At 36.1% G+C, this 14,673-nt stretch overlaps 1 protein-coding gene across 1 annotated transcript in view; it reads right to left on the bottom strand.

Moving 5' to 3' along the window:
- CNTNAP5 (contactin associated protein family member 5) overlaps positions 1-14,673 on the bottom strand; it is a 951,365-nt gene that overhangs the window by 76,283 nt on the left and 860,409 nt on the right. Inside the window, exon 21 of the mRNA XM_072613412.1 lies at positions 9,036-9,123. Within this exon, the coding sequence (XP_072469513.1) occupies positions 9,036-9,123 (88 nt within the window). The remainder of the gene's footprint in view (positions 1-9,035; positions 9,124-14,673) is intronic.

Below are 14,673 nucleotides of genomic sequence, written 5' to 3'. Positions count from 1 at the left end.
AGTAGGGATAATAAAATGGATGGCAGATCGGGAGAAGTGGTAATCAGAAGCAAGAACTTTGGTAGAGGTATAGGTCAAATGAGAGAATAGAATAAATGAAGGGTAGTAGAGAATAGAGGGAAATATTGCTAGTCTTTTCTAATATGACTGTGATAGAAGTATTGTTCATGAGTACATATGTATAAATTATGTTGAATTGTTTTCCTTCTCAATGATAGTGAATGAGGAGGGGGAAAGAGAGAGAATGTGGGACTCAAAGCTTTAAAAATGAATGATAAAAATTGTTTTGACATGCAACTAGGAAACAAGATATATAGACAATGGGGTATAGAAATCTATCTTGCCCTACAGGAAAATAGAAGGGAAGGGAATAAGGGGGGAGGGGTCATAGAAGGCAGAGCAGATAAGAGGAAAGAGTAATCAGAATACATGCTGTCCTGGGGTGGAGAGAGGGGGAAAATGGAGAGAAAATTTGAAATTCAAAATTTTGTGAAGTAAATGTTTAAAACTAAAAATAAATAAATTTCTAAAAAATTCAACTCAAATTAATTAAAGGACACAAAAATCTTTCATAGAGTAGAAATCATCTGTTGCCTTCATTTCACAGTTCACACACCTGAGCTATCATTAGAAAGTGATAAATATCCCACATTGAGGTTTGACTTGTACTGATTTATTCTATCTTGAAACTCCCACAGTGTTTAAATCAATGTTACACAGTTTTGTACTTAATTATTCTTATTTTTTTCCCCTGAAGTTTCCTTTTATCTTTCCAAATGGAGTGTAGGGTCCCTTAGAAGCAAAGACTGTTCCTTATTCTACTTTTGGATATATTATAATACATATCAAAGTCCTGAGCACAGTGTGGGCACTCAGGAAATAGTTTCTGGGTAAATTCATAAAACATTCCATGCTTAGAATTACTTGACCTGTACATATCTAGTGCAGCTCTGACTAGCCAGTTGTTTTGCCCTAAAGATCTCTGTGGATGTAATGGCTTGATTCTTCAAGGATAGGGACAACTTAATTAAACAAATATTGTATTAGGAAGGCTAGGTAGGGCCATAGATAGATTGGGGGGCTGAAGTCAGGAAGACTTAATGTCCTAAATTCAAAACTGGCCTCACTTACTAGTTGTGTAACCTGGGCAAGTCACTTAACCCTGTTTGCCTCAGTTTCTTCATCTGTAAATAAAAGGGAGAAAAAAATGGCAAACCACTCCTGTATCTTTGCCAAGAATATCCCAAATGGGATCATGAAGAGTTGGACACAACTGAAAAACAAGTAAAAACTAAGAGGCAAGGCCCTTAGCTTGGTACTGAAGGAAATAGAAATTACCTAAGGGACTTTGGACAAGTGTGATTTAATCTTTCTAAACCTCATTTTTATCATCTCTAAAATATAGGCAATTGTCTATGTTACTCACCTTGTGGCTGTACCCTGGCACAATTTTGTTACATATATCATGAATTGTGTGAATTAGACTAGCATTCACAAGGATGAGTTTCCCATAAATTACATGGAACTTATATTTGCTACAAAATTTGCATGGGTGAATCTCTTGAATAGATTCTATTATAGTGTGCTGTGATTGTTCAGGGTAAAGAATGATATTCTGCCGTGAGGGGAAAAAATGATAAACATTAGTCTAGATGGTCTTTATGTTCCTTCTGGCTCTAAGTCTGATTGTCTCTAATAGGATCCATCAGGCCAACAGTGTATAGTCCAAAACAACAACACAGAGAGTGGATTTCTGGCCCACATAGGTATTACACTTTTGATCTCAGACTACATAACGCTGTGCTTCTACCACTGGATCTAGGTAGAAATAGATTAAAAATATAGGGGAAAAAAAAACCATCACTTGAAGTTGGAGGCATGGAGGGAGGGAGGGAAGGTTGATGCAGAGAAATGAGAGGGGGGGAGGGAGGGAGAAAGAGAGAGAGAAAGAGAGAGAGAGAGAGAGAGAGAGAGAGAGAGAGAGAGAGAGAGAGAGAGAGAGAGAGAAAGTATTTTATGAATTAAAGAGATTGGACAATGTCTATGCTCCTGACCAGAGGTGTTCAAATAAACTATCTTAAGAATGAAAGCCCAAAAGCAAAACAATAATGGAGCTTGCCCTCTCCCTCAACTCACCAAAATCCAGTCAAAGTCAGATGAATTCTTCAATTCCAAAGCAAAGCCACCAATAATCTAGTTTAGAATCTCATCAGTCCTAGCCTGTGCTGTTTTAATAGTTTCCTCAATTCAACACATATTTATAAATATCTATTATGTGTAAGCCATCATATGAGAGATTTTAGGGGATGGGGGTGGAGGAGGGAGTATATATGTAATAATGTAATGTACAGGGCTCTTCCTCTATGTAAGATGATCAGAAATTTACCTGTAACCTATAGTCTAGTCTTAGAGAGTTGCCTGTAGAAGAGAAAAGTTATATCATTTGCCCAGTGTCCCACAAACAGCATGAGTCAGAAGCTCAACTGAAACCTGTGCTTTTTGACTATGGAACCAGATCTCAATGAACCTGTGAACATCTTTGAAGGCAGGGATATAAAGATTTGTCTTTGAAAATGACCAGTTGCTACCCTCCAGAAACGTACACTGCACTGGAGAGATAAACATATACAAAATAAGTACAACAGGAATACATTTGATGAAGAAAGATTTGAAGAAAAAAAATATTCTGAGATGCAGAGATGAAGTGGTAGAGCATTTGAGATATGGAAGATACCCTATGCAACTCTATCAAGGGGAAACTAAGAAAATACTAAGGGGAACTAAAAAAATAGCTAGTATTCCAAATTAGTTTATATGACGTTTATGAAATTGACTACTAAGAAATAGGGTGGAAAAGGTAGGGTGGAGGGTGATACTTTATTCTATAAGCACTGGAGAGCCAGTGAAAATATTTTGAGCAAGGAAATGACATAGACAAATCTACACCTTAAAACATTACTGTGTACGTGTATTTGGGATGGTTTTGAGAAAGCAGAGAATAATTACAAGGCAATTATGGTGACCCAGGGCAGAAATCATATGATCCTACTACAGGAATGGGAAGGAATTTGAGAAGTCATCTAATTCAATTCCTTCATGTTACAAATGAGGAAAATGAGACTGAGAGGAGTCAAGTAAGTGCATTGTCTTAGGTGGTGAGTGACAGAGAAGAGATTTGCAACTAGATCCTTTCGAAAAAAGGATAAAAAAGAATGAGTGCTCTGTAGGTGTAATGAACAGGACAAATTCAATAGACATTGGTAGCAGAATCAACAACTTGGTTTGGCAAATGTTTGGATATGAGGAATAAGGGAGACTAGAGAGTCCAAAACAACTCTGAGATTAGAAAATGGGGAGAATAAGATATTCTCAATAGAAATGGAGTTTAGAGAAGAGAATGGTTTCGAGGAAATGATAAAGAATTCTTTTTGGAATATGTTGATTTTGAGATATTACCAGGTCATCCAAAAGGAACTGTTATTATTAAAAGTTATTAGAGCATGCAAGTACTGGGCCTGGAGTCAGGAAGGTCTGAGTCCAAATCCAGCCTCAGACACTTAGTAGCTATGTGACTCTGACCTTTGTTTGCCCCAGTTTCTACATCTTTAAAATGGGGGTAATAATAGCACCTACCTTTTAGGATTATGGAGGGTAAAAAGAGATAATTAAAAAGTGCTTAGCATAGTTCCTGGCACATATAAGTGCTATATAAATGTTAGCTATTATTAGTATTCATAGTGTTGGACATATGGAATTAGGGGTTATTTCCACTGAATTAATAATTTAACTCATAGACTTTTAGGAGTCCATCAAAAAAAGTGAGATAAAGTAATGTGAGTATATAAGGAGGAAAAGTTTGAAGGGAAGTCCATGAAGGATACACACTCTAAGTGGGGAGAAGGTAAATGATGACAAAGGAAAGGAAACAGAAGAAACGGATAGAAAAGCTGGAGAACTGAGAATGAATTAAACCATAGATCCCAAGGTAAAAGAGTAGATTCAAGGTGGAGGGGTATTAAAGGGAGTCAAATGCTGTACCTTGTCAAGTAGAATGAGAAAAGAGAAAATTCCATCAAATTTACTAATTAAGAGATTATAACATTAAAGCTAAAGATTTTCAAAGTAGTGATGGGATTAGGGAAAAAGGGGAGATTCAGCTAAAATAATCTAGGGCATCATGAAGAAGAACCAATTATAGTGATAATATTGAGACATAATAAAAATGTAGAGATATGAAAAACAGAAAAAGAACACCAATGGAGTCTCTACACACCTATAATCATAAAATCATAGATTTAAAGCTAGAAGATACTTTAGAGACTACTTATTCTAATATATTCATTTTATGAATGAGAAAATATAGCACATGTTATGTGCCAGAGACTGTGCTAAGCTCTGGAAATTCAATGCAAAAGCAAAACAAAATACAGGACAGCCCTTGCCCTTAAAGTGTTTACATTTTCTTGGATTTGCAATATAACCTTTTTAGTGGGGCAGAGCCAAGATTGAGTATTAGGGGCAAGCACCCAACTGAACTCTCCCAATGTAGGAACTGGAAGGAACAACTTCAAAGTAATTCCACAAATCAGATTTTGGAGTGACAGAGCCAACCTATAGTCAGGATGAGATATTTTTAACCTGAGACATTTTTTTTCTAGACTAAGAAAATATAAGAGGTCAGCAAAAGTAGCCTTTGGCATTGTAGTAGAGTTCTGTCCAAAGCCCACATATGCAAAGGTGGCAACAATGGCAGCAGCAGCTTTGGTAGCTCTTAGCTCAGAGACTGTAAGAGGATCAGACAACTGGTCAGAAAAGATAATAGTGTACCCTTTGCTGGAACGGAGCACAGCTGGTACTGATTAGCAATTCTATTGCCCATATGGAGTTCAAGATCCCAGTTCCAGGGAAGAGAGGAACACTGGTGGTCAGTCACAAAAGAACAGGGACTGGTCACAGTTCCAAGGTAAAAAGGAGTACCAGCTCATGCAGCTGTAATGGGTCAGAAGCCTTCCCTAATAAAGACCGGAGTGTAGAACAGGAAAGCAGTGATCATACTTCTCCTAAGATCATCACAAGTTGGAAGTACCAAAAACTTGAAGACCCACTCACCCTCCCTCAAACTGAAGCATGAAAGCCTGAAGCTTGGGACAGCATTTCCCCAACCCCGGCTAAGCAGAGTCCAACTTTGACATAAAGTTCAAAGTCAAGAAATGGGCTTGAAAAATGAGCAAAGAACAGATTTGAACTCAGGAAGATGAGTTTTCCTTATTCCAGGCCAGGCACTCTACTCATTATGCCACCTAAATAACTTAGAAGTGTATGCTATTGACTGTGCTTTCACTTTCTGGAAAAAAAATGGCTTAAGACTTTACCAAGTCCCAAATAATGTATAGAAACCATTAGTCTCCATCATAAAAGTGATTCATTCAAAATTTCACCAGTGAAATTGTTTTATCAATCAGGATATAGCAAATGTTATATTATATAAAAAGAAACTACTGAATTTTCCAAAGGGGGAAGAAAAGATAGTTCATTGTATTAATTAGAAACAACAACAACATACTGTATAATCTAGTTGGTATTCTTTTCTAGTTAGTTCCAAAGCTTCAACTGTGAGATGTGCATCTTTGGGAAATGGGGAATGTTATTGAAGTCATCTAGTTTGAGGTATTTCAAAACATATCACTCACTTCATGATGATGGAGGTCAGATGTGGTTAATGAATTTGAAATAGAATGCATTACTCATACAAACAAGTGATTACTAAGAGTCTTTCAGATTCAAAATGATACAATTATATACTGGGAGTAGAAATCATTTGGGGAGGAAGATTTCTGTGGTTTGTGATCTTATGTCTTAGCATATGACTATTTAAAAAAATTTAAGAAGCATGACTGCTGTCCTTAAAAGTCAATACCTTGGGTAGGACAAGTAATTCAGACAGATCCCATTGCACAAAACCCTTTGGGAACTTTGCTTTCAGAGAGGTATTCAGCATCACACAAACTTGGTTCTTTAATTGAAGAGCTAAAAGATGCATGAGGGAGTAAATTCATTCTGCCTGGCTGCAAAGGGCAGAACTAGGAACCATGAACTGAAGCTTCAGAGCTGAAATTAAGGTTGATGTAAGGGGAAACCAACAAGGCTTTTCTTTCTTTCCTTCTTTCTTTCTTTCTTTCTTTCTTTCTTTCTTTCTTTCTTTCTTTCTTTCTTTCTTTCTTTCTTTCTTTCTTTCTTTCTTCCTTCCTTCCTTCCTTCCTTCCTTCCTTCCTTCCTTCCTTCCTTCCTTCCTTCCTTCCTTCCTTTCTTTCTTTCTTTCTTTCTTTCTTTCTTTCTTTCTTTCTTTCTTTCTTTCTGTCTTTCTGTCTTTCTCTCTTTCTCTCTTTCATTCTGTCTTTCTTTCTCTTTCTTTCTTTCCTTCTTTCCTTCCTTCTTTCTTTCTTTCTTTCTTCTCTTCCTCCTCCTCCTCATCCTCCTCCTCCTCCTCCTCATCCTCCTCCTCGTCCTCCTCCTCCTCGTCCTCCTCCTCCTCCTCCTCCTCCTCGTCCTCCTCTAGCTTTATAGAAATATGGTATGGGCTGCCTTGAAAGGTAATAGTTCCTCCCTTCACAGATATCCAGTCTGGGCTACGTTACATATGAGATTCAGACATGAGGTAGACTAGATGGTCTCTGAGGTAAAATACAATTCTGTGACTTTGATTTAGTCACACTTTATTTTTCTTGCAGACAATGCCACAAACATTTGATTATATGTAATACTATATGTGGGTGCACGTGTGTATATGTATGTGTGTGTATAGTGTAGTGTATATTGTGCATATGAGAGAGTATCAGAGAGGGATACAGATACAGAGAGAGAATCTCTCAGCTGGATCACACTCCTCATTCAGCATGACTTTTGGCTGCTACAATTTTTTTAACTGACCTTATAAGATGAAGATTTTCCACCACTGAAGATATTCACAAGTATGTGATATAGGCTCTGAAGGCCATTATGAAACCTGATGTCTAAAAATGTTTTGAGTAGAAGTTAAATCTTAAAAAACTACTACGAATCAGTAAAATGACTATTTTAAAAGGCATAAAACCTTGTTTTGCTTTGTAAGCTCTAATGTTATTTGATTTTAAGCAGTCAAATCACATCTCATCTAAGAGAAGAGGAAGCTATTTTAATAAAATTCAGTGAGTATACTAAGCTTTATTTGTAGTCATGACATTGTAGAAGACAATGAGGATTTGAGCAGAGAAAAAAAAAGTTGGTAGACTAAGGTATGGGATGCTGCATTGACTATCAGATGTTTCCACTGAGATGCTTTGTTTTGTGTAATGGATTTTCTTTTTTTACTTTTTTTTTTTTTGATTATGAGAGTCATTTATTGGTGAAAGAACAATGGTGAAAAAAGCAAAAGAAAAAGTATTGATAATACTGCACAAAAATTAAGAAAAGGAAAACTATGGAACCTCTATTCCATACAAGTAGACATACTTCATCTTAAAAGGTCAAAGCTATATGCAAATGTACATAAGTTAGATTATAAGTACTAAACTGATTAGATTTTGTACAAGCCTGAGCCAAACCTACCAATTACATTTGTGAGTTTTCTGGACCAAGTGAATATCTTGCTACTGTCTAGGCCAATGGCCAACTAAATATAAAATGATTCTTATTGGCCCATTTTACTGTTCAATAGGTAAGAGACTAATAAATGTTTGCTAGGTAAACACATAACATTGTCAATATGCCCTTACTCAAATGTAATTTCATTCCTGATTCAGAAACCAGAGAGTTGCTAACAAAAATACTTCTTTACTCCCTGAACTGCAAAAGGTTTTAAAATATGCAATTATTTCATAAAAGGTGTGCTTTTTAAGCTCTCTTCTATGATATCAACATGTTTGGATCCTGGTCTTTGCATTTCTTACTCTCACATCTCTCCTGGGAAAAATTTACTTGTTTAGAAACTATAACCAATTTGCTCTATCAAAAACACCCAGGACATTTCTTTCATTATTATATTTCTTGCTCCTCCTTGTCCAGTCCCCTTCTTCACTTTTTCCTTATCTACATTCTGTTCTTTTGCTATTCAGAGTTCCTCCCATCAGGACTCTACTTGGGCATGTCCCATGTTCCAAATGATCTCTCACCCTTCCCTGCTACCTTTTTTCCTCTTGTAACTCCTCTCTACTCAATCAAATTTGCCTTTCTTAAATCCTATCTCCTTAGAGTCCTGATCTTTGCCAATATAACAAATTAAGCTATGCTGAAGGTGTTAATAGCTAATAACTCATTAACTCGGGGCTCCCCACAAGAAAACAAGAATTAGGCCAACCTCTTCTCTCTCTCTCTCTCTCTCTGAAAACTAAGGCCCCAAGAAGTTAACTTTTCCAAGTTTACAAAGCTACTAAATGTCTGAGAGAGGATTCATATTCATGTCCTCCTAATTATGGGTCTACCATGTCACCTAAATGCATACCGGTGACATGCCATTAGAACCTAAAACTAAAACTGGGCCATTATGGAGTTAATGCTAAGTCCACTTTTTTGTAGTTGACTAAGATTTTCATTGCAGAAGGAAATAGTATCTCTCTCCCTGTTTTGCTCTACAGAACCTGACAGTTAATAGCTCTTCTTTCTATCTGGTTATCTTGACACCCCAAGGAAACAAAAAGCAAAAATTCTTTCCAAAAACTCTGGAGAAACATGACAATATCCACTCTTCTCAAAAAGCCATCTTCATTTTAAAGTTAGTGGCTTAACCCAAAGGAGCGAGTGATGTGAGCATTTCAGGAGTCCTACAAAGGGACCTAATTTTAGGAAAAGGAAGCTCCTTAGGATATTTTTAAATCATACCATGTGGACAGCCTATTCTACCTATGTGTTGAAAACACAATGCGCTTTTATAAAATGTGCTTTAATAGTATAACTTTTATAGAAATAGAAAGGTTCAGAAATCAAACCAACTAACTAGCAAAGTAAAATAAGAATTATAGAACCAAGCTATTTAAAATTGAACAGGCAAGATAGTGACCTACCTGTGACTTTGCCCAATGTGAGAGACCTTACAGCCCTGAAGTCAACCTCTGAGGAGAAGTTATATCTGTATTTAGGATGTTGGTCCACCTGTAAGAGAACAGCAAGCAAAACTTAATTAGTGAAGGGACAGATAAAGGGTACAGAAGACCCCAGGCTGAAAATATCTTAGACAAAGCAGAAAGCTCCTGGTTCCCTCTGGGATTCTCTGTGTGAGGTAATTTAATAGAAAGGTCTGGCTAATTTTGCCCAGGTGTAGATGAAATGCCCCTTTTCTTTCCTCTTTAAGAACAAGGGTATTTTCAAGCAAGCTTTATCCCTGGGAAGTTCTGTAAAACATTTTGACAGGTATTTATCCCCCCATAGAGACTTCCTCATCACATTTATTGCTCTGAATGCCACAAACAAACAAATAAATGAACTCTTCCCAGGAAGGCACTGTGCAGATTAGCATTAAAGAGGGAACAGAACAGGATTTTCTCTTGCCTCTCATTTCTCACTCCTTCACTCTTTATCCTCACAGACCACCTCTCTCTGTAACTAACATACAGCACAGCAGAGTTACCTCCAGCTAAGAGATCGCAGGAGGCTTCTTTTTGTAGGCGCTGCGCTTTTTCACAAAGACGGTGATTCACCTCACTAGAATAAAAACCTGTGGTCCCTTTTCGCTACACAGTTGCTTGCTAAAACAGTGTTAGAAAGTTTCAAACACAAAGAGATTTTATTTTTGCTATTTATAGTGCAAAACCAAATCTGTTGCTGCTGCTGATACTGCTGTTTGACCTGGCCAATGAGATCAGGTTCAAAACCTGTCTCTGACATTTATTACCTGAGTAATATTTATTTATTAATTCATTATCTGACTTTGACCTCATCACTTAACCTCACTGAGGTCAAGTTTCCTTAACTATGAAATGTTGGAAATAAGATTGGGTAATATCTAAGTTTCCCTCTATTTCTAAATCCAGGATAATATGATTTCTGAATTCATTAGTATATGAAATTTCCAGTGAGGAAACTTCATCTTCCAGTGCCAATCAGTAATTGTTCTACATCTTATCTGACTGATGTATTAGGAGACAAGTCCATTCAGTATGTGGCAGTGATAGGACCAGGGATATACTAGAATGTTTAATAATTGACTGTAATAGACACACATACACACACATACACACACACACAAACAACATCCTTTTAAGTTTAATCTGTATTATAAAATTTTCTCCATTACTTTCTTATGTCTAGACAATCAAAAGCACAATAAATCAAGCCCTGATTTGTAAACTTTGTTGATTTCCGAGGTATAAATTCTCACACTGAAAATTTAACGAATGACTCAAACGCTTGTTTGAGTTGTCTGCAGTACGCTCCTAGATAGGAATCAAAAGTTATTCATTAACAATAACAGCCTATTTCATATACTTCTTAACAAATATTTCAAATATATTAGTTCAGTTTAGTCTCATAGCAGCCCTTGAAGAAAGGCAGATGGGTGTTATGCTGTCCATTTTATAGATAAAAAAAACAAAAAAAAACACTAAAATATGGAAAAGTTAAATAAGTTAAAGTCGCAAACTAGTAGACCTTCTGTTTACGAGTAAAATAGTCTTTCTATTAATCCTCCCTGGGGCCTTAGGTGCATTCAAAAGCTGTGGAATTTCTGTATTTTTAGACTAGATCCTTTAGAACCCTTTTAGTTAGACAAGCTTTATTTCCCTTTTGAAAATCATTCCCATATTCACACATTTATGACTGTTGCTCCTTTCTGAACTAATTTCCCTCCTCTCATCTTAATCAAATCCTTGTCATCTTTCAATGTTCAGCTTTTATAATATTATTCTGAAATAATATTTGTTCTGAATTCTAAGTCACCAGAGATCATTAGGCCTGATTTCTTATTATAAAAACGAAGTAGAAAAGACTCATATATATGAAGTAACTTCCTAGGTCACACAGCTGGTTAAATGGCAAAGTAAGACCTATATTCGTCTTCTGGTTTCTAGAGCAGAGTTTGTCCCACCACAACTCATTGCTAATTTCTAGTTTTTTCTCCAAGAAATTCTCACTAGGAACTCAATATTATTTTGATTTCATTGTTCTTAGAGCTACTGTAGTACTGTACAGTACTTAATTATCATGTTAATAATTATTATAATTCAGTTTTATTTTTCTATATATTTCTTGTTTCCCCAGTTATATCTCAACCACAAATTCTTTAAAAGCAGATTCCACAAGTGATTTGTGCTTGTGCTGAAAGAATAAGATTTGTAGCTAAAAGCTGGTGGTAGAAATTGCAATTTGGCCACTAAATAGTTGAGTAGCTAGGGCCAGTCAATTAACTTCCTTGAGTCTCAATATCCTCACCTGGAAAATGGGGAGATTGATATTTCTACTATTTCAGGGTTGTGATGAAACTGCTTTCTAAAACATAAAGTCTTCTATAAATATATATATAGATGAGAAATATTATTATTCACCAGAGCATCAAGCATAGGTCTGAGCTCACAGTAGTATTCAATAAATACTTGTCTATAGATTGATTGATTGAAGATGCCACTTCTGACATATGGATGAGTATAGATGACTTAGAGATTTTTTTCTCTGCTTTCATTATGTCTGATCTCTGTCTAAAAGCTTTCAATGGCACCCTTGACAGTATGATAAAATAGAAACTCTTTAGTCTGGCATGCAAAGTTCTACATAATCAGTTTCCAAATTACTTTTCTTGCCTTAACATATATTCCTTCCTTATATGGACCCTCCAGCACAACTAGAATGGACTATTCACTATTCCCTAAATAAGCCTAGATCATTTTTTTAACCTTCAGTATCTTTGCTAACACCCTTCTCAGAATACATACCCTCCCACTTGCCCTAAAACTGCTTAAATTCTAAGGATCAAATCTCAATTTATTTTAGCCTCCTCCTCCATTAATAGTTTCCAGCCTTCAGTTATCTCTCTCTTTTAAAACCATTAAGGTTTGAGCTTAAAGAAAGTGACAGGATACACATTAGTATACTCCACATAGTGGACAATTAAATGTCTGTTGAGTTGAACTTCAGGATTAGTATGGTATCATGGACATATTAATGAATTCAAAGTTGAAGAAAAGATACCGAATCTGTGTTGTCCTAATAAATATAAACTATAAATCAAAAAAAACATTAAGAAAGATTAATTTGAATTCTAGCTTTGCTATTTATAACCTCTGCAACCTTTTACAATGTGCTTCAGAGCTCTGGGCCTCAGTTTCCTCATTTGTAAAATAGGAGAGTTGCACTTGATCTATTAGGTTTCTTCCACTTTTAAATTCAAAGATTATAGGGATCATCTAATCAAAGATTCACAAAATCGTAGATTTAATGTTAGAATGAACCTTAAAGATTAATTTACTGCAATCTAGCCAGCTCACTTGAGTGATGAGGAAAGCAAGGAACAGAAACTCAAGGTCACAAATCAATGTCAGATTCTAAATCTAGGATCCTTTCCACTATATATGAGTGATGACAATAACAACCTTAGCCTATCTGCTTCATTTTATGGATTAAAAAAAAAAGCCCAGAGAGGTTAGTACCCTTCCATCACATATGGCTAACTACTGGCAAAAACATGATTAGGACTCAGAAGACCTCCTGATTCCAAGTCTAACATCCTTTTCACTCTGCCAAACTGTTAATAATGACTTCGTAGAGAATTTGTTTGAATCACAGACTGGCACCTATAAATCATATGGCTGTGGGAAGTTACTTATCATCTCTGAGACTCAGTCTTCTCTGTAAAGTGGGGAATACCAGAATCAATAAACTGATAGAATTGTGATGGGAAAGTTATTGGTAAACTCTAAAACACCATATAAATATTGACAATCATTAGACTCTGTAACGGCAAACTAACTGTGAAATAATGTTGTCTTAAACTGTTTCCCCAATGAGATTTCGAATTATTTTATCAGTAGGAATTGTCAGCAACTCCCAGGATTTTTGTCCAAGTGTTTTCCTACCCTGCCTCTTCTTCTTGCCTTCAACCAACCTAAAGCTCAGAAATAGAATTCTTTATCCAGTGTCTCTGAAACAAGAACCTGTGAGCTAAAATGATCTTGTAGATCAACAGTCTTCATTTCTGCTGAAACAGTAGAGCATTAGAGATGTTTAGGATTTCACTGAGGTCAAATAACTAATTCGTATGAGAGCCCCAACAAGCACCCAAATATCCAAAGTCCTAATTTGATGACTTTTCACTTCATCAACAGTATATTTTTATTTCACTTTATGGTTACAAATACTTTATTTGAATTAACTTATTCGATCCTCACAACAGTATTGTAAGATTGGTAAGAGACACATTCCATTTTATAGATATAGAAAGTAAGACTGAAAATAGTTTTAAGTGACTTACTCAAGTTATATTTTTCCGCCTCCCTGTGACTCATAATCTCTGACCCCTTTCTACCACAGAAAACTCACGCCCTCCCCTTTTTTCTCTCATTGCTTGGTTCCTAGTAGTTAAGAGACTTTCTTCTTTGTTTCACCTTATGCTTCTGTCATCTTCCCTAACTGGCTTAATTATTGCCTATGACACAATACACACACAACACACACAGGTATAAAATTTGTATCAGAAGAAGGGGCTACAGAGACTTAAGTTTTTGGTGAGTAATAAGGACAACAGGTCTGGAGATTGAGGTAAAGTCTCCTTGTTTAGGTAGTATCACCATTCCTTCCTCCTACCAAAAATATGTTTTCTAGTAATAAAAAATGCTATTCATACTATATATTGAGTGATTTATCAGGCTATTTTACTCCCACTTAATATCTCTGTGACACTGGAAAAGTAATTTAGCTTCTCTGGCTTCAGTGTTCCTGCCTACAAAATGAAGAATTGGCCAGGGTGGTCCCTTCCAGCTCAGGAACTATGTTTCTTTGATGATCCTGTGATGTGAGAGGACCTTTGACATCCCTTGTCACTCTAGATTGATTATCCTATGATCATTTAAGGACTCACCTTATGGCTCATTCTTGTTTCTTGTACTTCATGTGGCTCTGCGTTTTGGCTACTTATTTGCTCCTGAACATTTCTATCAGAGCTCTAATATATAGCACAGAAAAAATGAGTTGGAACTCATAAAAGTCACATGGTGTTAATAATTTTTGTAAAGTTGTGATAAGAAAGAAAGTGGAAAGAAAATGATTCAAATGGAGCATGGAGATTGTTGTTTATATCTGGTTCTACCTGAAGCAGTAAAAAGCATACTGGATTAAGTGCTGAGAGACCTGAGTCCTAAATGTAGTACCTTCACTAGCCTGTTGTATATCTATGGGTAAAGTCACAACATCTTTGCTTTCAGTTTCCCTTCATGAAAATGAGAGAGCTGGACTAAATTATATCTAAAGTCTCTTTAGTTCTAAAATTCATTGATTCTATTTTTAAAATACAGCACCATATCTTACATATTGTAAGTAGGCTCCCAACAAATATTTTGAGAATGTAGAATCTAATTCTTAAAATAAAACTACTTGGCAATTTGACTAGTTGAAAAGAATCCTAAACTAGCTATCACAATTGTTAGACTCTAATTAAGTTTCTGTGTCTTAAGCCATGACCTTGAGCAAGTCACTTAACTCAGTGGGTCTTCATTTACT

This window comes from Notamacropus eugenii, chromosome 5 (assembly GCF_028372415.1).
Source record: "Notamacropus eugenii isolate mMacEug1 chromosome 5, mMacEug1.pri_v2, whole genome shotgun sequence".
Lineage (NCBI taxonomy): Eukaryota > Metazoa > Chordata > Mammalia > Diprotodontia > Macropodidae > Notamacropus > Notamacropus eugenii.
Note: the sequence above shows the minus strand (reverse complement) of the source record. Positions and strands in the feature narration are given on the sequence as shown.